General features: G+C 38.1%; 1 protein-coding gene across 1 annotated transcript; it reads right to left on the bottom strand.

The window, feature by feature from the left end:
* Positions 1-949: 949 nt before the first annotated feature.
* LOC139715904 (PIH1 domain-containing protein 1-like) lies at positions 950-6,429 on the bottom strand. Its single transcript, XM_071627457.1, has 6 exons — positions 6,331-6,429; positions 4,558-4,710; positions 3,739-3,856; positions 2,908-3,051; positions 1,913-2,088; positions 950-1,102 (listed from the first exon to the last, which is right to left on the bottom strand). Exons 1-6 carry the CDS (start codon positions 6,427-6,429, stop codon positions 950-952), a joined length of 843 nt encoding a protein of 280 aa, XP_071483558.1.
* Between the last annotated feature and the right edge of the window lie 15,310 nt (positions 6,430-21,739).

Genomic DNA, 21,739 nt, shown 5'->3' with positions numbered 1-21,739 from the left:
TAGTGTCACTAATAAAGCTATGAGCTTATCCCTATGCCCCTGCACATCCTATGGTACACTTGTTTTCTTGAATTCGTAACTGATTTTCTAGTTTTTGTGATTTCGCTGGTGTTTACAAGATAATCTCAAAATTGTTATCCAGTGCAACCAGGGAAATATTTTAGGCAATCACAGAGAGTTGATGGGAATTGAGAGGAACTTTTCATGAGCTTGCTTCAGCTTTTCATGTTTGTTGCTTCAATATTGAAGTATTGCATTAATGAGCCCCCCCCCCCAACAAAACCTAACACTCCCCCCCCCACACACACACACACATACAAACAAAAGGATACCAACAACCTACAAAAGAATCCTCACTATCAAAGAAAATGGTGACCTATGCATAATATGACATAATGCATTTACAATAAATAGTTGCACTCTCAATAAAACTTTGCCAGTTTAATAACTTAAAGATGAAAGCAAAAGGCAACAAGCATTCAGAGAAAATGGCAGGAATTGAATCAGAATATGTTCTTTCTTCAATGCAAATGCCAAAAACCATCTGTCAAAAATGCAAATGGAAGCTTCAAGTCACTCACACACACAAACACATATGAATGCAAATATACACAAATGTACAAACAAATAGGTGAAAATTGGTTTGAGGAAGTCTTACTATAACCCTATTGAAGACAAGTCTCGAGTATACTTGGGCAGGTGTCTATGGGAAATGCGTGTTATAGCAAAATCAGCCCATCCTCAGCAAAGGCTAAAGAAAACAGAATGTCTAAATCTATACATTTTTCCTCTAATCATTCTACTGATATCATATCTAACATCACTGCAAAAAAGAATGAACCTTTTACACAATCAACATGTCTACCCTCTACACATCAGAGGTTTTTTTTTCTCAGCCATGTATGCCCTCCCCCCCCCCCCCCCCATATTCTCCTGTTTCCACAAAGCATCAACTTACCACCCCAGGAAGTTCAATGTCTACCACGAGAAATTCAGGATGACCATCAATAGGCTCCCTCATCATGGTGTACTTGGGTTCAGGGGCTTTCACACCTTCAGCATCACTCTCTGTTCCTGGTGAACTCTGAACTTCTGATGACAGCTTTGGAGAGAAATTTTCACAGTAAATATTGTCAACTGAGAGCCAGAAGGGTGCTTTCGTGTTCTACGGTTGAGCATAAATAAAAACGAACCAATCAATTTTTTTATGAATATAAAGTCTAGAATAATCAAAATGGGTAGATTTATAAGTATTGTTCCAAATACCGGGTAAAATAATGCCTTTGCGGTTTTTACTGAAAATCACAATGATTTAAAATTGACACCATAATGTAGAAGAAATCAAGCTCTACAATGTGATATCAATAACTCAACACCCCCCCCCCCCCCCCAAAGAAAAAGGAAAGGAAAAAAGCGTGATTACGCCCTTATGGTTGGTTCTCAGGCGACAATATGTAACCACAGATAAATCACCAAAGAATTAGCTTTTAGCAACAGCAATATAAACTTTGGAAGAAAGAATACCTGAATATTCAGAAGGAGTGATGACACAGAGTCAAATGCATTTCTGGTGGTGAGGACAAACAAAATGAAAAGTACTATCTTGTATTGCTCTACACGAATATTTGTCACTATATTCCTATATCACATATATATGCTTGTTCATAACAAATGTCACAGGTTCTCACCAACCAGCTATAAAAACTTAACATTTAAAAAAAACAACAGGGAAGTCATCATCTATATGGCACAGGATTTGATTTTTCCTGGCTACCCTCTCCCCCATCCTCCTTCCTAAAGATTTTGTCCAAACCACCACATATTATTCAAGTTTTCTTTGAGATCTCATAATCTCTAAATATAGTAATACACTCTAAGATCTTCCAAGATGATAAAACAGCATGGAACTTACCTCTGTGATGAGTGGCTTCTTGGCAGCCACTTGCTGCCCTCTTGAATCTGCTGGCGGTGTCGAGTCTTCGCTCTCCTCCGGATGCTCCATCTCCAGAATACGAGGCTTGGACTTTGCCCGCAGGTTGTGCTGGTGTAGGGTGCCAAGGCATTTCCTTTTCTTCAGTTGGGACCAGTCTGGGGGAAAAAGAAAATTCATCAATAAATATCAATATATAAGGGATATAAGATCATATTAAGGGCATACTTTACATTTTTGAAAAACTTCAACTGCAATGTGATTCCTGTGGATAGTTATCACGCAGATTTACTAGTACTGTTCCTCATCTTGTTTATGTGGAATTATCAATGTCTTTGTTGCTTATACCTCGCCCCCTCCATGCATGTAATGTGTGCAAGTAGTGCACTGGGTTGGAATCCCCAAACTGTGTTCTGTTCTTAATCTCATTGCAAAACCAAAGCAAATATGCAAAATAAAGACATATTTACCAGTTAAGTCTTTGTGTGCTAACAAAATATTGTTGAAGTATGTGTTTCTGAAATTAGTCCACTTTGTAAATACTAAAAAAGGTGTGCCATAGATAATGTGTAAAACTGTATCAACAGGAACATTTCTCAATAATGACATCTTGTTGCAACAGTGTTTGTACATATTTGTATTATTAATATTTTCCGCCATCAGAGTCAGTAAAAGAAGAAAGCTCGCAAAGCTTAGAGGCTAACTATTTAGAGATGGGGAAATGACGTCAAAGATGCAATTACTGAGTTTGAACCTGACCAAAAAACAAGTAATTTTATTGTAGATTACATTGCTTTAAACAGCTGCATTCACATAGAATTCAAAAGAGTTGAGAGTATTGCAAATGTCTGGGTCAAGAAATCAAACTCTTGTTCATACTATGACAACTTGGACAAACTCTGATGATTCAGAAGGTGTGGAATATAGTTACATTAACCATTCATGCATAAAGACTAGGTGTGTCCCTTCGTACTCACTTCTGCTGAGGAGAATGTTGTACTTCTGCTCCAGTGCTTCGAATGCCACAGACATCAGGAACCCCTTGAACAGATTGTTCTTTTCCACCTTGTCGAAAAACTCCTTATTGATCATGATGTCATATGCTGTACAGCCATTACCAGCTGAAAAGAGAAAACACAGTGGTTTACTGAATGTGGAAGTTCCTGGACCACCACCACACAACTCCACTAGTAGTTGTGTCAATAACGTTTCTAGACAATTCACAACATTATCATCAAACAGCTATAGCAGACAATCTACTTTCCTGATGCCCACATTTCACGTCTTTTTATCTTTCACACATTAATAACAGTTGTTCCATGCTACATTGGGTTAGATTTTACATCTATTAGGTGTATTAAATTGAATATCCATCATTTCCCTTCTGTTTGAAATGAAATCAGTGTGTACTCATTTCACCCTTTCTACAACATAATGTGGAAGGAAAATATGCATCCACATTTGATGACATACTTGTTTCTGTGTGTGTGTGTGTGTGTGTATGTGTGTGTGTTTGAGAGCAAATTGACTCAACAGTAATCTGTAATGATATACACATGTACTTATACTAGATGACACTAATTTCCCCATGTTTTCATATTTTTATTTTTATGAGGGCAAATCAATTCAACATGATTCTGCACAATAATAACCATATTACTGATTGCAGTCTGTGGATGAGTCAGTAGATATGATATTTATATATTCCTTGCAATTGTTTGTACAAAGCAGTGTTTTTCGTAGCTAAGCATCAATTTGCGACATCCTAACAATACAGCCTGTCTTTCATATTCAGCTGATTGACTCACAGTTATCAATTTCAGCATGAGCTTCCCCAATGCTCATTGGAACCCTGTAGTCAGTTATTTCCGGCGATTCAAGGAGCTCCAACAACTCTGCATCATTGATGTCCTTTGGTGCTGGCATCTGATATCAATCCAGTGACAAATAGGTAAAAACTGATGTTAAAAAGTTTGACAAGTCTATTATGGAGAAAAACATGATGGCATGCGGACTGACAAAAACAAAACAATTACATAGTATTACAAGATATGGGTGAAAGCAAGAGATTATTAAGCAAAGGGGTGAGGTTGAGGTGTGAGTTTTCTTCAATTTGTCCACCTCTACAAAGATATGGGAGCCTGCAAATCAAAAGCCGACACTTTTTTTAAAGGATAAAAGAACAAAATGTTATCCAGGATTATCCTGGACGGGTAGTTTACAGTCTTCAAAGGAAAACTACATAGCTTCAAAACCACTGGTGATACTCACAGGCCTGACTTATCATGAATAATCCCAATTGAATCGACATGAGAAATGGGCTCAGCTTGAATGTCACTAGTAGCCTTACAGTAGTCCTACAAAACATGTCAAAAGACTTATCTTTTCCCTGCTAGAAACAAACAGGCTATATTATGAGACACAAAGATATATTACCCAACACTGAAACAGAGCAGGACTACCAAAAGCCCAGCTAAAGGCCAAGCTGTTGAGGGATACATGTATGTGCCCTTCTTCCAGGCACTGAGTACACCCTTGCTGATTTAGCATGAATGCACATACAGGCCTGCACACACAAATAACACACAGATGCACACACAGACACACACACAAGAAAAAATACCAACCTCTGATGTGTGGCAAAGGTTTATGAAGATTTTGCCTCCTGTGTTGTCCTTAGTCTTGATACACACACCAGGTTCTGGGGTCACCACATTGCTGGCCAATGGGTTGGGCTCAGGCTGACCATCTCCAAATAACCCACCGGCATTCTCTGTAGCCTGGAACAGAAAAATAACAAATAAAAAAAAATAAAAACATGAACACACAAACACAAACATAAAATTATACCACAAAGGTATGCCCCCAAATGAGACTGGAATGTAAGGCCAAGGGCAAACAAATGCACACATCTGATCTGTATACTTAGCTGGGGGGAAAAAAAATGTCAAGAGATACCATACCATTTTATACTGGTATATGATTTTGAAAACATAAGATTTGAACATGTTGTAGTTTGCACTCTTGACAGTTGTACCTACATTGTAGGTCAGTGTTGTTACTTTTTGGGCCAGTTTTTTCTTCAAGTTCAAGATTTTGAAGACCTGATGTGATAAACATCTACACACTTAAAATTTTGCACTGTACTCTACTGGTTTGGTATGCTTTCACATGGCATACTCCAACTCTATTCCAGGCCTTCATAAGGTAAATTTAAAGAAGTCAGAAGAAGAAGAAGAAGAAGAAGAAGGGGAAAAAAAAAACGTATGCAATTAATACTGAATAATAGTAAATGAAACAAGCCTAGTAGATTCTATCACTTTTATTCCTGTCTTTAAAAAGTGTTGCTACATGTAAAGTTAGATGTAGGGTTTTAAGGACATTTGTTCAGATAAACTGTGTTGGAGGGCTGGAGCTGTTGGATTGATGATTTACATTACATTCATCTTGTAATAGAAACACAGCTGGTTGTCCATTATTGATGCAGTTTGAGAACAACAGCATGGCACTAGTGGCTGTGCACTTTCATGTCCAAGCAGATATCACACATTCAACGAGGCTAGAAAATTAAACAGTAAACTGCATCAAACTTGCACAAAATATTTTGCAACATGTAGACCCTATTAAATCATTCATATAATCATTGAATAACAGGAGGTATTTCACTGGGTTTTATTAACTGGTAAATAAGTCAGTGCACATTTATTTACCCATTCTTGCAACTGACCTCTGCTATTGTGTGTCACTGTAAAGCAAGATATCATATATTCGCGGCATGAAATCTGACTTCGGGAACTGGAGCCAAAAGCCTTTTTTGTGAATTAAATTTTCGCGAATTACCACTAACAACATTCAATGCATGCTTTAATGTTTATAGTGTAGACAAGATATAACTTTTGCATACATTTCAATTTTACAAATCTTGGCTCTCGCAACATTAAATTGCACGTGAACATTCAAATCGTATTCATCATCATCACACATCATCTCTAACGTTTATACAGGAGTGAGTGTATTATAACTTATATAAGCAATGATGCCACATCCCGTCATCACAGCTATCCACAGATTCACATGAAGTTTGGTTTGATTTTTACTAGACTCTAGAGCAAGTTAGAAAGAAATTGTCTAGATTAGGCCAGCTCAGAGGGAGGGTTGTGTCATGATCTGAAATGCAGCAGCTGTGCACTGAAGACACCCGAGTATTAAACCCCAGCCGGGCGGCGCCGGGCCCGGGCAGCCGCGCCCGGGCACTGCCTGCAGCCACGAGCTTCACCCGAGTTTAGTTCTGGCCAGTGCGGCACGGCATGCGGTTACCGAGTAGATCTAGTAGAAGTTCTAAATTCCGAATTCCCAAACTACACTACCTATTACCACCGCGGGACGCTTGGCAAATTTACCTGAAGCAATAGATGTTTGTAAAGACTTTCCTCGTCCAGTTCAAGGAGAGATTTGTCAAGCGCGTCCTTCGATACGCTGCCATCAGTGTGAGCTGCCATCTTGACCACTATCTAACTCTCAGCAACAGATGGCGCCGTTTCAAACAGTGTTGGTCCACGTATCACCAGCTTTGTGCCGTACCATAATATGCAGTGGTCCATGAAGTGCTAGGCATCGATGAAGCGAAAATGCTCAAATCCCTGATTGCCCGCTTTAATATCCATCTATCCATCCAATCTAAACTTAGTTCAAGGAAAGAAACACAAACACAACACATTATTTTGTGATTAACAAGTTTTATTTTTATTTTTTTTTGCCAATTATGTGACACTGCAACAGTTGTCTCACATTGTCAAGACGTATACTGTAGTTTCTATAGACCTGTTAGGAGAAATGTGTCACCCAGTCCCCATATAGGGACATCATTTTTTAGCATTTTTAAAGTCTTGTGATAGAATATTATCTTCAGCCTGAAACATAATCATTTCACTTTTCTCGCACAATAAAAGAAAGTTTGACTTGTCTCTCTCAGAAGGCAAATTGTTTCACGATATAAGAATTGACAAACATAATTTATGCCCGTTTTATGTATTTTGTTTGTTTGATGGAAATAAAGTATTGGATTGAACCGAATTAAAAAAAAATATTGAACAGTAACCTGCAGCTATCGGTTGTTCAACAATAAAATCCTTTGATGCAAGATGCACAATGGTCTCATGAGTATCCCCAAATGTAAAGGCTAAAAAAGAAAACGTGTCAGTTGTGTCGACGTATATGCTCACATGTAACTTATTATAATATGAGCATTAAAGAGCAAGTCCATCTTCATCTTACATGTGGATTGAGTGAAGGCAGCGGTATTAATAGAACACATCAGTGAAAGCTGGGGGTTAATCGGATAGGAGAATAATCTGTTGAAAAAAATCATGCATTTTTAAAGTATCAGTACGGAGTCACTGCTGGATGAGAAGACTACTATATGTGACGCACGATATGAGGAAAACATCATCATGAGAATTCACTTTTTGTGTACAGTAGTGAACATTTCCTCGACTTGTCACTGACCTATGTTAAGGGTAATATTATTCCCCCTACCTTCTGAAAGAGGAAAGTCAAGTGCATGCTCTTATATGTCTGATGCATGACAAGAAAAATGAAAATATGTTGAATTTTCTTTGTATTTTATTTTTATCGTTCGACACATGTGACATCACGAGTTGTACTATTAACCAGCACTAGCAGTGATTGAGCAGAAACTTCGAAAAATTCATAACTTTTGAAGGGATTGTCCGATTTTCCTCCTGGTAGTGATGTGCTCTTCTAATATTGCTGCATAAAAATCTATCCACATGTCTATGAATGTGAACTTGCCCTTTTAAAGTGCAAAGACAATCACTCCAAAGGCCTATTTAAGACGATGTTGATTCCTGTATAGATTAAGTCAAATAACCATGTAAGAATTACAGGACGGAAGTTTCACATTATAAGATATAGAATTTTTAGATACACAGAAATAATTATAGGAAGGTTAACCTCTCACATTTTCCCGAATTTTATGATAATTGAATTAACCGAGGATGCAATATCGTCAGCTCAAACCTCTCTCTTTGGTTTGTGGACATATCATAATCAAATGTTTGGGCATGATTGAGCAACTTGACACAACCTTTTTTACTAGGGCCTGTTTCCCCTGAAAGTCCAAATATTAGAATTCGACCAAAAAAAAAAACAACAACAACAACAACAAAAGACAAACTTCCGACGGCTATACCGGGCTTAAAAAAAAAAAAAAGTGGGGGGGGGGGGGGGGAGCACTGTCGATGGGTAGTGCAATTAGCCAGGTGTGTTACTATATCAATGATATCATCCAGTTTTCTTAGGCATACGTTTGAATCACCCCCCCCCCAGTTAGACTATTGTAGGAACCCTAGCTACCATTAAAAAAAACAAAAAACAAAAAACTGTACACAACCCGAATTGGTCTCCATTCTTGCAGTTACGGTTCTGTTCCGTATGGTCAAAAGGCCACCAGTCGTCACAAAAGGGCGGTGCCCCCTTCCTGAGTGGATAGCAGAAACTCTAACTCTTCCGTATTCGACGGGAGATCTCCCGCCGAAAACCCATTTTTAATTTTGCAAAATCTCCCGTTCTCCCGCTAATGATTTAATTTCTCCCGCCCTGGCTCTGTGTCTCCTGTTGGAAAGGATTTCTTACTTCTTGCTATCGTATATGTTGAAAAAATAGGCCTTAGATAGCATCAGAGAGCATCTAGAACCCTGGGAATATCGTGCTTCGCACATATCAACTTGGAATCTCCCGTTTGCTATAGTTTCAGGCGGGAGAATCTCCAGATCAGAAGGTGCTTTGGGTTGGAGTCTCTGGGATAGTACATTGTTTTTATTACTTTCTCTTTTAGAAATAGAAAGAACGATTAAGTAGAACAGACTCTAATGATGGTTATCCATCCGTTCTTCAGAAGTGGCCTCACCCATCATATCGATCAAATAAACCAAAACCCAAAGAGAAATGTGGATTGAGTGAAAGCAGCAACATTACTAGGACACATCAGTGACAGTTTGAGGAAAGTCGGGCAATCGATGTGAACTACATGAAAGATATGAATTTTTAAAGTTGTGGTGTTACAGCCGCTGGATAAGGAGACTACTAGAGATTATGATGTATGTGTGGACAACAATGTAAAGAAAATATAAAGGGAATTCCACAAAAAGTCATTTTTCCATGAAAATTACACATTCCATCAATTTGATACTGACATTATGTTAAGGCTAGCAATTATTTCCCCTGCTTTCTGAAAGTAGTAAGTCAAGTCCTCTTTCATTATGCTAGAAAAGTGAATTTTTGTGGAATTCCTTTTATACAAATTTTCTTTATATTGTTGTCCACACATACATCATAATCTCCAGTAGTCTCCTCATCCAGCGGTTCCAATACCAAAACTTTAAAAATTAATATTTTTCACATCGATTGTCCGATTTTCCTCAAACTGTCACTGTTGTGTTCTACTAATGTTGCTGCTTTCACTCAATCCACATTTCTCTTTGGGTTTTGGTTTCCTTTAACTAGACGCACACGGACGTTGGGATAAGTACTAGTACATACGTTAATATTTCATCCAAAGAGATTTCATCTAAACAAATAATAACAAAGAAAGAATACAAGCAGCCGACGGACTCTGCCCAGCCAGTTCGTCTCATAACAGCTGAGTGAGTGCAGTCGATGAGTCTAGTCCGCTCTGTGGATTTCAAGCGGGCTAGCTCTACATGTACACACTTGCATGTAACGTTAGTGTGTGTCTCCCTGCCCAGTCATTTAAAGCGTCTCGGCACCACGGTAATAGGGACGATATCCCGGATGTGCGAATATGGCCGAAAATTTTTAGCCAATCAGACAAATAGCGAGAAGTCATGTGATACGTTTTGTCCAATGAATGTCGTTGTTATGTACACAATCATGACATGGGCTGGGGAATGAATTAACGTTTCTTACGTGCTACATGTACTGTTATCGCGATTGCGAATATTTGAGAACGACTTGAGAGGCGTTTTCGGCGATTCTCAGCTATCAGTCGCAACTCATTGCTTGACAAGAATCGGAAGCAGTCAGAATAATAGTTGGATAAGCGATGTATGGGCACAAAGAGTAAGTATCATGCCATTTAGTGTTACGAATTATATTACTGATAATCACATTCGTCTATTGTCGCAGCGACTCAGTTTTCCCATTCATCGCGAAATCCTACCGGCCACAGCGGTTGTGTGGCACCCTACGCCAGGCGCGGCACCTTGCCTGAGAAAGGGCCATGCCCATGGCCATGGACCTCGACCACGTCTTCTTCACGAGTGCGAGTTCTATTAGACATGTATAAACTATAACTAACGTTAGTGTTTTTTTATGTAATGCAACAAGAAGCTTTGAGTTGTTGTTAAATGTGCGTACATGCAGATATCGCCGCCATGATAGTTCTAACAAAAAACACCACCCGCATAAACAAGGCTCGTGTTTATTGAATTCTGTGTCTGATCATGCACATCTTCTCTCACAACATTTGCTCCATTTCACTGATACTGTCACAGTTTCATGTTGAATCATAAAACTTAGACATCTAACGTTAGGCCTAACAACAGCATGTATTAAAGTGTTGTCCGTTTAAAAGTGTTAGACGTTGCCTAAATAACCCAAGCTATACAATAAAGGTAGAACTCCTGTCCCACTAACCAGTTAGATTTACTACGACTTTATGAGTTAGTGTCTAGATATCTATAGCCTGCCGCACACATCACTAGACGTCGTGTCTATACTGTAGATACGACTCACAAGTTACAACCTAATATGACTGACACTAATGACAGTGACAGACTTTGAATCCAAAATAAATCACAATAGCCTGAGAATAAGCAAGCTTGTGTATTTCACTGCTTCAGATCCAAAATCTGTCAGTCGTATAGTCGTATAGTCCTGAGTCGTATTGTGCGGCGGGCTAACTGTTAGGCTTATGGCGCTCAAACAAACAGTTATGTCTGCTTATAATACTATGTAGATCTAAGTATGGACGGTTGGTAACTGCGACAGCCGCCACACGAAGTGTGACGGCATTGCCGTTTTTGCATCAAGATCGAGGAGTTGTAGAAAACGCAGAGACTCCAACTCTCCCGTTTTCGACGGGAGATCTCCCGCCGAAAGCCCATTTTGGCAAAATCTCCCATTCTCCCGCTTATGATTTAATTTCTCCCGCCCTGGCTCTGTGTCTCCCATTAGAAAGGATTTCTTACAATATTGCTATCGTATGTTGAAAAAAATAAGCCTAAGATAGCACCAGAGAGCATGTAGAACCCTGGGAATTTCACGCTTCGCACACATCAACTTGGAATCTCCCCTTTGCTAGGGGTTTCAGGCGGGAGAATCTAAAGATCAGAAGGTGGTTTGGGTTGGAGTCTCTGAAACGGTGCTGTTTCGGCGCTATATTTCTTAATTTTTCAACAAAAACTACTAGGAATACTTACATGGGTCGATTAAACCTAAATGATTCATTTCGGTGACTGATGCATTTCATTGCTTATGATGCAGAAAATACTGTCTTAAGTTATAAGGCAAATATCTTCAGTAGGCTCACCGATGCTCACTAAAACTCACAATCACTTGCACATGTATGCGCACAGCATGCATGCAGTGCAATGCATTGACAGCTGTATTGCTCGCTACATGAAGCATATTCATTTCACCTTATATGCACCGTGCGATGGTGCATGAGGCTGCGTTCACGTAGAAGTATTCGGTGTTCGCTATTTGCTATTCGCTATTTGGGCACCGAGTACACCATCACCCGCACCATCAACTCACCATCCCACTCTCTCTCCACTACTGACTAGGGCAGGCGGCTTATTACTCCTAAAAAATGTGGAAAATTTTGCAGTTTCTAGATAAATGAGTGAGAAGAACCAAGTCGAAAAGATAATGTATATTGCATTTTTTATTGTCACTGTGTTTATGATAGAAATTTAGCCGTGCTTTATTTGTGAAGTCGCCGTGAATGTGGCAATGGAGTTATTTGTGATTTTTGCTCCCGCTCAGCAGCGAGGTAGCCGCCAGGACCGCGCCACAAGGCGCGGTCTCCGGGGCTAGGACGGTTGGTAACAAGACCCCAAAAAGGCAGCACATCATAACATAGTGTAAATTTAATAGACCCTGATAGAAATTAGATAGGCCCTACATCAGTGCATTAGATTATGTAATGCAGTTAGAGTCTACTTACCTAACGTTAGACCTCTAGATCTGTACAGAAAAATCTGTGTCTGGAGGAGTTTCATAACATTGTTTTAATTTTTACTTTTTACGGTCCTCCTCCAGATAAGAGGGGATTCAGTGAAGCCCGACGTAGTCCCCGCAGAGCATATCTCTGACGATAAAAATACAGACTCGTCTTTTGGTCAACTATAGCCATTGATCAACTCTGCCATTGATCTAATTTTATGGTTTCCTTGGTCTAGTTCGCAACTATGTGGCCCCATGTGGGCAAATTTAATAGAATGCTTACCTAATGATTCCGATGCATATAAGTTGCATCTTGATTGAAATGTGATTAATGGATTAGTTTGTGTTACCGGTACCACAAGCATCAGATTCAGACATTGTCTCTGTTGTATTCATATGCTCAGAGCTCATTTTAAGTTATTTTCAACTGTGACTGAGCTGTGGCTCATTAGTACATTATACTGTTTATCTTCATTATACAGTGAAGTTTGGATCATACTCCATCCAGTCTTTACAAACACATCACATTCAAGATACTAAACTATGAACACTAGTGTTCATAGGCATCAAAATAGTAGTATGGTATCATAAAGACTGCTTCTTATTCAGCAAACGCTGTACCCATCGTCCATTCAACTCAGATCCATTTTAATTTGATAATGTCAGCTGCAGGGCTAATCAGCTCTGCAATATTAGCTAATATTTCTTTTTCCAGAAATTTCAAAAAAAAATATTATTCCAGGGAATTTCCACAGAAAAGAACACTGTACCCTTCTCACATCTTGTCATTTGGTCATTGTCCCAAGTGTAATAGGGATTCAAATCAGCGAGTGATTCTGATAAGTTTCATGAAAAGTAAAAAGTAAAAAATAAAAATAAACAAAAAATGCCATGTGATGTTCAGTTGACAAGATTGTGAATCTTTGTCCCTGTAGCTGTAGTGGCATAGTCAAACTCACCATTGTTACTCAATTGATGCACTTTATAGTGAAAAGTATACAAATATATTTAAAAAGTGTCCACATTAGGAAACAGATGAGTTGAGTTCGATCTTTATTAAGTTTATAGGTGCACGAGTAGAATAAGTCACACATGCAAAAGGTGCTATCGATGATACAAAGAACAAACAAAGTAATGAACAGTAACATGTACGAATGTGTAATTTAAGTGTGTTTCTGAAATCTTGACTTTGCTCCTTAGACACTACTTGCCGTATCATGCGAGAACTGTTGGGTGTGTATTGGAGTGATAATCTAACTTTAAGAAACAATATGAAAAGACCTGAAAAGCAGAAACAGATCACAACCTCGTGTATCCCATGTAGTTACTGTTTCAAGTATAAAATCAATCAATTCATTTGTTTGGAATTTACAGACACTGGTATGTGTGCATTCATGCATCATTTCACTGTACACACACATTCAGTCTTTTATTTTTATTTTTTTTATGTAGGGTGTAATAAAACAAGCCGTCATGTGGTTTCAATACAGACGTTCATACAGCAGTGCTGACCACTTGACCAATGTTCAAGTGCCTTGCTGCTTGTATGATAATTGATGACCCTAATGATAGTGTGTGAATGCAAACTAGTACACTCCATGCTACAATGTATGTTAAAAAAAATGGTCGCCAGTGAAGCATGGCATCTAATATAAATTATGCTAATATCATTACCAGGGGCAGATACAAATTGTACATTGATGTACACACATGTCCTTTCTTTAGTATACACAATCACACACACACACACACACACACACACACACACATACATACATACCTGTATACACAAACACATGCACACTATACAAACAAGCACACACACTATACACATCACCTACAAGTCTCCAGATATGTTGGCCTTGCTGTGACATATTCCACAAAGTCATACAGTCATTGAGCACGTTGACTGAGACTACAATATCAATTTGCTCAGAGATATTGTATGATCATGCTTGGTTGCCCGCTTCTTGTTGCTAGGCAACGCAAAGCCTGTGCTAGTGATTGGGAATCAGAAAAGAGGAAGTATGCCATCTGTATTATCAAGGACCTGCCTATACCTGCTATGATGGCAGATCTTCTGTCCAGTAAACAAAAAGAGACAGGGGGAGAGACCCAAAACGACAGTATTTATATATCTCTTTTATTTTGTTTGATCTCCGGATCCAATTGTTCAGCAATAGATATTCTGTGGGGAGTCAGTGCTATAATTTATGTGATTACAGCTTTTCAGATTGACGTCCAAAGGTCATGTCAGTGACTGATTTAAATCAGAAGCAGTGGAGCAGTAACCATGTCAAAGAACTTTGTGTATCTAATGCACAAACCGTGTTCAATGCTTTGTAACTATAAAACGCACATTACATAGATAACTAATTAGACTTTAGTAAGCTCTTATTGGGCTTTGATTGAGTAATATGTCTACATGTACATTGTACATTCTTTGGATAAGAATGGTTCCAATTGTGCCAAAAAAAAAAAAAAAATGTGTAGGCAAGTATCTTTAATAATGTAAATATGATGAGGAGATACACGTACCAGACATTCATTCCGTCAGTGTAATAGTAGAGTATTGATATCTAGAAGAGCTTTAGAATCATAAGATGGTGAAGAAGATAAGGTTACATGTATTCAAATGAAAACCAGGATGTTTTACAAAGTTCTATTTACTCATTGAGTTGCTGATTATGTTTTTTTTCTTTATGTATGTGCTATTTTGTGGACCAGGATAAAGAAATCTGTTTTGCTCCTTAGTACAGGGTGTCTCGAAAAAACTATACACTTTTGAAATGGCTGCCAAATAAGAAATATATGATTCTGGGGGAAAATGTTTATATGTATGGATAGCTTATGGACTCCACTTTCATATGACACCAAAAGGTCTAAAAATATTTCATGCTTGAATGATCACTGCTCACTTTTGTAAAGGGTATGAAAATTAGGCTGTGCAGGAATTAACCTTTTAAATTTGCGATATGTGAGTCCATTGGAGCTTACGGAACTGAAGTTGATGTGATAGATTTATGATTAATTGCGATCAGATTGGGTTTGCTGAGTGAATTTTTGTAGTTTAAACCAAACTTTTATGCATGAGTAAACCCCAGTTGCATTTATTTTATGTAGCATTGCAAATTTCCCTGGTAGACTCAGTGGTGTGTTCATATGAGTCAGGATGAGGTGATGATACATGTTGCAATTGCCATGTTACAAGTGTACACACTCTTATTTTTTTTACATCTGTGACTTGAATGAAAACCTCCACCCCACATTGCAGTTATTTTCAGCTACACATGTACTGGCTACTTATCATTCAGGTTACCCATTGACCTGAAGAGTAAATAGCTGACATCTTTGACATTCTTTTTTTTTTTTTTTTTTTACAAATGATGATTGAATATTCAATGTTACTACATACCGTAATCCCTACCTGGGTATTAAGTAAATCAATGAGATGTTCAATGTGGGGTGGAGGTTTTTTCTTTTTCAAATTCATTGATGTTAAAATACTAACAGTGTGTAACAGTGTGTCACTTGATCATGATACATTAAGAATGAATTTGCTGTAAGTTGTTACTCAGTCCTCATTCATCTTGGAGTCTTGGACTGACAACCAAAGATGGAGAGGCCTCAGTTCACACCGCAGCAGCGTTCTTTTATGGTAACAGAATACCACTTTGGTGTCATATGAAAGATGAAACCATATTGTAACTATCCTTACAAATAAATCTTTTCCCACAGATTGCAATTGAACATGAATTTATCACATCACCTTCAGTTTTGTATTTTGTAAGCTCCAACAGACTCACTTTTCGCAAAATTGGAAAGCTAATTCCTGCGCAGCCTAATTTTCATACCCTTTACAAAAGTGAGCAGTGCTCATCTAAGCATGAAATATTTACAGACTTTATGGTGTCATATGAAAGTTGAGTCCATAAGCTACATCCATACATATAAACCTTTCCATCAGAATTGTATGTTTTTATTTGGCGGGCATTTCAAAAGTGTATAGTTTTTTTTAGACACACGGTATTTCTTTGGAAAAGACAAGATATAAAGCAAAGCAAAGATTATGATTGTGCTTTCTAAAGCAGTAATGACAAAAAAAAAAAAAAATGATTTCAAGAGCAATTCAAGCTCCTAAAACACTCACACAGTTTACCCATGGATATATCCTGCAGAAACTTGTTATGAATTTTACAGTAAAATGTTTCAAAATCATGACCATGATTTTAAGGAGGCTTGAATGAATTATACCAGAAGTTGCTGTGGCAGTATACACTACTTACATTGCTATCACTGGGATGGCAGCCTGCTTGTACTAATACAACGTTTCTGCCATATCCGGCCAACTTGATATCTGGACGAATGCTGTTCCCCATATAACAGATGTCAAACTGAATATTGGATCTTAATTATTTTTTTTTTGCAGCATTTCTTTTTTTATATTTAGTTGTCTAGCGACTAAAGCTACTGAATGTGCTACACCAAGTGCAGTGTTGAAGTGACTGCAATCTGAACATGGATGGATGGCATGCATGGCTACAGCTCTAGATGTCAGGAGAACAAAGTCAAATAGAATATAACATGCAATTGCATTTCGGCATAGTGAACCACAGATATTGGCCCTGACCCTGCATTGCCGCATGCATGGTGCATGCCGCGTCCAATTTGCATGATTTGTCAAAGCTTCAGACCAGATAGAATACTGCACACATGACTGACTGCATCATCAGGCTAAAACATAATGATTAGTGCCGGTTCAATCAATCCAAATGGATGGTGGTAAGAGGAAGGAATGAAAAGAGTGTCGGCGAGAGTGAAAGAGAATAGAAAAAGGGGGTGGTGAGGGAAACTGAGACTTTTGCATACAATTTAAAGCTTGAAGCAAATCTAATACATACATGTGAGATGAGCACTGCTTTTGGCACCCCCATCCCCCCCCCCCAAAAAAAAAAAACATTGTACATCAGTATACATGTATTTCTCTGAGGTTACATCGTGACAAAGTCTGACCTTGAAAGATGATACGGCATACAGACTTTCACAGCATGAGGCTAGGCAGAGCATATTTCACTAGATTATTAAATTGGTATGCACTGTTCTCGAGCATGCGAAGCAGTGACCCCAATTGTCTACAAAAATGATCCCCATCAGATGGTCAAAAGAACTTGTTTTTTAATGTGCCACGAAGCACATTTTATGCTAAATAAGCATTTGTGTGTATGACTATGTGTGTGTGCATCTGGAAACAATCTCCAATTTCAAATTACATAAGGTTGTTCATGGTCAGGAACTGTTTTGTTTTCTTTTGTTTGTTTGTTTGTTTTTAGTCCAGTCTTTACATTGGGTGAGAGCAGCTTATTAACAGGCTTTACAACCAAGTGTGCGTGTACTAGTTCTCTACACGTAATTAGAATGACTGCAAAATTATAATTTGTGCCATAAATCTGAAAACAGCCCATGTGACAAAGGATGAGTGATGCAGCTCCAACATACACAGATTAAAAAAACAAACCCAAAAAACAACAACAACAAACAAACAGATGCAAGTTGTCAATTGTCATCAACTGAAAATGAAAACTTAACAATGGAAGAGTTGTATAAGAATACTGCCACATACAACGTATGTGTTTGGCCAATTCAGTGTGATAATTCATGAAATTTCAAAACAAACACCTGTTCTATTTGAATGTATTTTTATATATTTTTGCTTTTATACTATGCCAGAGGGGAAGAGTAGGGTTTGCTTACTTCCCAGTGCTAAAATACCATTAGCACAAGCTGCATGTTTGCCACATACAAGAGAGCTATACTGTATGTACTGAAGTGGCACAGTGGGATTAACCTCAACTCGCATCAATGCCTTTTGCTATTAATTACCCCACTACTATGCAATTTCATTTTGTTTTTACCTGATTTATATTGTGTTCCAGTGAATGTGCAAATCATGTTGCCACTACCCACTGGCCACCCACACAAGTGCTGATCTACTCTATCACAATCGTGACAAATGATAACAGCTCAATCAGTGCTGCCATAATAGAGCAATACGCAATTAACACCCTCTTTGCAATAAGAGGTTTTGGTGTGCAAATGATAATTCATCCTGAGCATATTCATCCCCTGAATAAACACACTGTATGCTGCTTTGTCTATAGTACAATTGTATCTATCATTTCCCCCTTTCGTAAAGGGATCACAAACCCTAAGAGCAATGTGGATTGAGTGAAAGCAGCAACATTAGTAGAACACATGATCAGTGAAAGTTTGAAGAAAATCAGACAATCGATGCAAAAGTTATGAAATTTTAAAGTTTTGATGTTAGAACCGCCGGATGAGGAGACTACTAGAGGTTATGACGTACATTGTATGAGTGGACAACAATACAAAGAAAATATGAAGGAAATTAAACAAAAATTCACTTTTCTAACATTATGAAAGAGCACTTGACTTTGAACCGCTTTCTGAAAGCAGGGGGAATAATTGCTACCCTTAACATATGTCAGTGTCAAGTTGATGGAATTTGTAATTTTCTTTATATTTTCTTTATATTGTTGTCCACGTAAACGTCATAACCTCTAGTAGTCTCCTCATCCAGCGGTTCCAGCTCCAAAACTTTAAAAATTCATAACTTTTGCATCGATTGTCCGATTTTCTTCAAACTTTCACTGATGTGTTCTACTAATGTTGCTGCTTTCACTCAATCCACATTGCTCTTTGGGTTTGTGTTCCCTTTAAAAGGAGGTAGATTGTGATTGAACTGTAACCACGTTGTGTGCAGTGTGCTCTAAGATTTCCTAGAAGGATTTTTCACTACCTTGGCTAAATCATTGTACCAAGTACAATAGTTTCCTTTGTTTCACATGATCAATAAGCTCTACGCTGAAGATTGTAAAGTGTGTTTTGTCCATTTTCATTTGTCTTTGAGAACCACTGTATATGAAACATTCACTCAGTTGATTATCCTGTACACAACTGCCTCATCTATGCATGCGTGAGAGAAAATGAAAAAAGAAAAAGATGTGGCAGAGCAGCTCAGCGCTCCATTTGCATTTAGTGATTACCATCGCATGAGTGAGTTCTTTCTGACAAATTCGATAATCTTGTCTGTTTCATTGGTGTGTGTGTGTGCTTAAAATTGTGTACATCCAAATGCTTTGTACGAGTGTGTATGTTGAGGAGTATACTCATGTGCACCTACTTATCTGAATTAGATAGTAATTGTATTCCCTGTATCATTATGGTTCAACTCTTTTTTTTTTCATTGTCATTTGATGAACAAGATTGATGGCATTTTCTTCTTGTGGAGAGGAATACATTTTCGGTCTTGAAAATTTTCTGGATACGTCAACTGTCATAAGTGTATGATGCGGAATGCACATTTAGAGAAGGGAAACTACACAGTGTTGATACATTGCTTTTTTTGTTTTGTTTTTGTTTTGTTTTTTTTTTTATTTATTCATTTATTATTTTTTTTTTGGGTGGGGGGGGGGGGGAAGATATTTCAAAAATGGAAAATGTGTTTGGATTAAAATTTGATGGAAACACACACATGTATATAGCCAATGCCATTTCCTTGCTCCTGAAACAAGTAGAAAATAGGCATGTTGGGTTATGATATCCACACCAATCCATCATCATAATTGTTGTCAGTGTTTGTGAAGTACATATTATACACATAATTAATTTACATTATTATACTTTACCTGCATGTTACAAACAACTAACATTGAAAAGAAAGACAGAAAAAAAAAAAAGATGACACTTAGGGGGTATTAAAGGATTCCAAGTTTGCCTTGGCTTAAAAATCCTCAAGAGGAGTATATATTTTTTTTTGGTGAAAAACATATTTGTTTCTATGGGATGATTACCTGCATCTGGAGCTAACATGAAAAACATTGAGAGTATGAGTGAACATGTGACCTGCAGGTCAGACACTCACAGAGTGCTGCTGGGAATACGTACACATGACCACCTGCTGCATCTCCTGTGACTATTGTCTTTTTAAATGGATTTCTTTTGTGACAATCCATGTGATGAAATAAAAATACAAGCACACAGTAGGCCATTTTTGTCTGTTATGTTGCCAAGAAGGGAGATGTACACCCTTGTACAAAATATCACTTCTTTAAGGTATTCATCTAGATTGTTTCTTTTCCAAAAAGAAGTTGTGTTGTATGTAGGAAAAGTCTGGATTACCTAAAATGGATGTCGATAAATTAATGTAATTTGACACAAATCATGTCAAAGCTCTCCAGAAAAGGACTCTTTCTTGTGTGTGTGCTAACTGTCAAGATTTTGTAATAGAAAGTGACAGTATTGTTGATATTTACAACAGTTATTGATTGTGCACTAGATTTGGGTTACCGTTAGACCTAGATGATGTGTTTTGTTTGTTTGCTGGCTTTCTACTTTCTTTCTCTTTTTGCATGCATACATTTTTGCTCTGTTGTATGAATCTTTTCTCTCTTTATGAATAATATCCTATTTTCCAAGCAACAATTATGATTACCTCCTTCAGAATATTGGAAGTGAAGGTTACTGCTCTGCTCATGTTACCTCAAGTGGGCGGGCTTTTATTCATGCAGATATTGCCTTTCTTCTTCACGTGCACTGAAGGCAATTTGATCCACTGTCTTCGTGACTCAAATGCTGATTCAGTGGAGATGACAATGTGCTGGAAATTCCCCATTAAAATCATCTGCAGTAGTCACACTGATGACATGCACATCTAGACATTGGTGTGAAAGCTTCATCTCTCATCTATTTCTTTTTATCTTTGTGTTTAGGTCTTGTGCAGTTTGTTCATTGTACATCTGTCTGTCTGTTGGTCTGTCTGTCCCTCTCTATCTCTTTTGTTTGATGTCCTCTTTTTGCAAAGCGTGGTCTCCTCCTCTTCCCTCTCTCTCTTCCTTCTTCATCTTTCAGGAGAACTTCTGTCCTCCGTCTCCTGTATTTCTGTCTCCTGCTGTCATAATCTCTCTTGCTCCTTACATTTCCCCCCTCTTAGTATGTGTTTGTGTATCTTTCCTGAAATGTATCCCGCAATCTGCTAGATGTAGTGCCCGCCTGCTGCTGTATCCAGGCGTATATATCACTGTCGTCATCAGAGAAATTGGTCTACGAGGGCTCCCCCCTTAGTAGCTGGAGCTTTATCACTGCTCGTAAAGTTCACGATATGCAAGCATTTTCACGGAACATGTTAAAGGTCAATAAGGACTTGATACCATTAACAAGATGCAGAAGTGATAAGAGTGAGGTTCCGGTTCTGTCTAAAAACCGTGATACATGCAGATAAGCATTTAAAGAGGTAGGAGGGTACTTGGGGTATGAATTTTCTGAATGTAACATTGTTTGTCTCAATGCAACAAGAAAACACCTTGGGCAATAGAATTGCTGATAGGAAATCACTGAACACTAGTTGATATCTTTTTTATGGCTCCTCTGGAAGCTGTGAAACTAAACCACTCATGAAATGCAAAATTTGACATACTTTTATCCCATATTAAAAACCACTCAGCAGGAAAATATGAGGAAAATTTTAGGGCTCCTTGAAAAGGTGTTGAAGATGAACAAATTTTGACAACTTTTTGTAGATGG

Source organism: Diadema antillarum, unplaced genomic scaffold (assembly GCF_040938485.1).
Source record: "Diadema antillarum isolate AM-2024a unplaced genomic scaffold, OU_Dant_1.0 scf00000057, whole genome shotgun sequence".
Lineage (NCBI taxonomy): Eukaryota > Metazoa > Echinodermata > Echinoidea > Diadematoida > Diadematidae > Diadema > Diadema antillarum.
Note: the sequence above shows the minus strand (reverse complement) of the source record. Positions and strands in the feature narration are given on the sequence as shown.

Excerpts from the sequence above, each read along its gene's own strand:
- LOC139715904 (XM_071627457.1), bottom strand. The coding sequence starts at position 6,429 with ATGGCAGCTCACACTGATGGCAGCGTATCGAAGGACGCGCTTGACAAA. Across the intron at positions 4,711-6,330 it reads ACAAACATCTATTGCTTCAG|GCTACAGAGAATGCCGGTGG; the intron begins GTAAATTTGCCA and ends TTTCTGTTCCAG. Across the intron at positions 1,103-1,912 it reads AGAAGCCACTCATCACAGAG|CTGTCATCAGAAGTTCAGAG; the intron begins GTAAGTTCCATG and ends TTCTCTCCAAAG.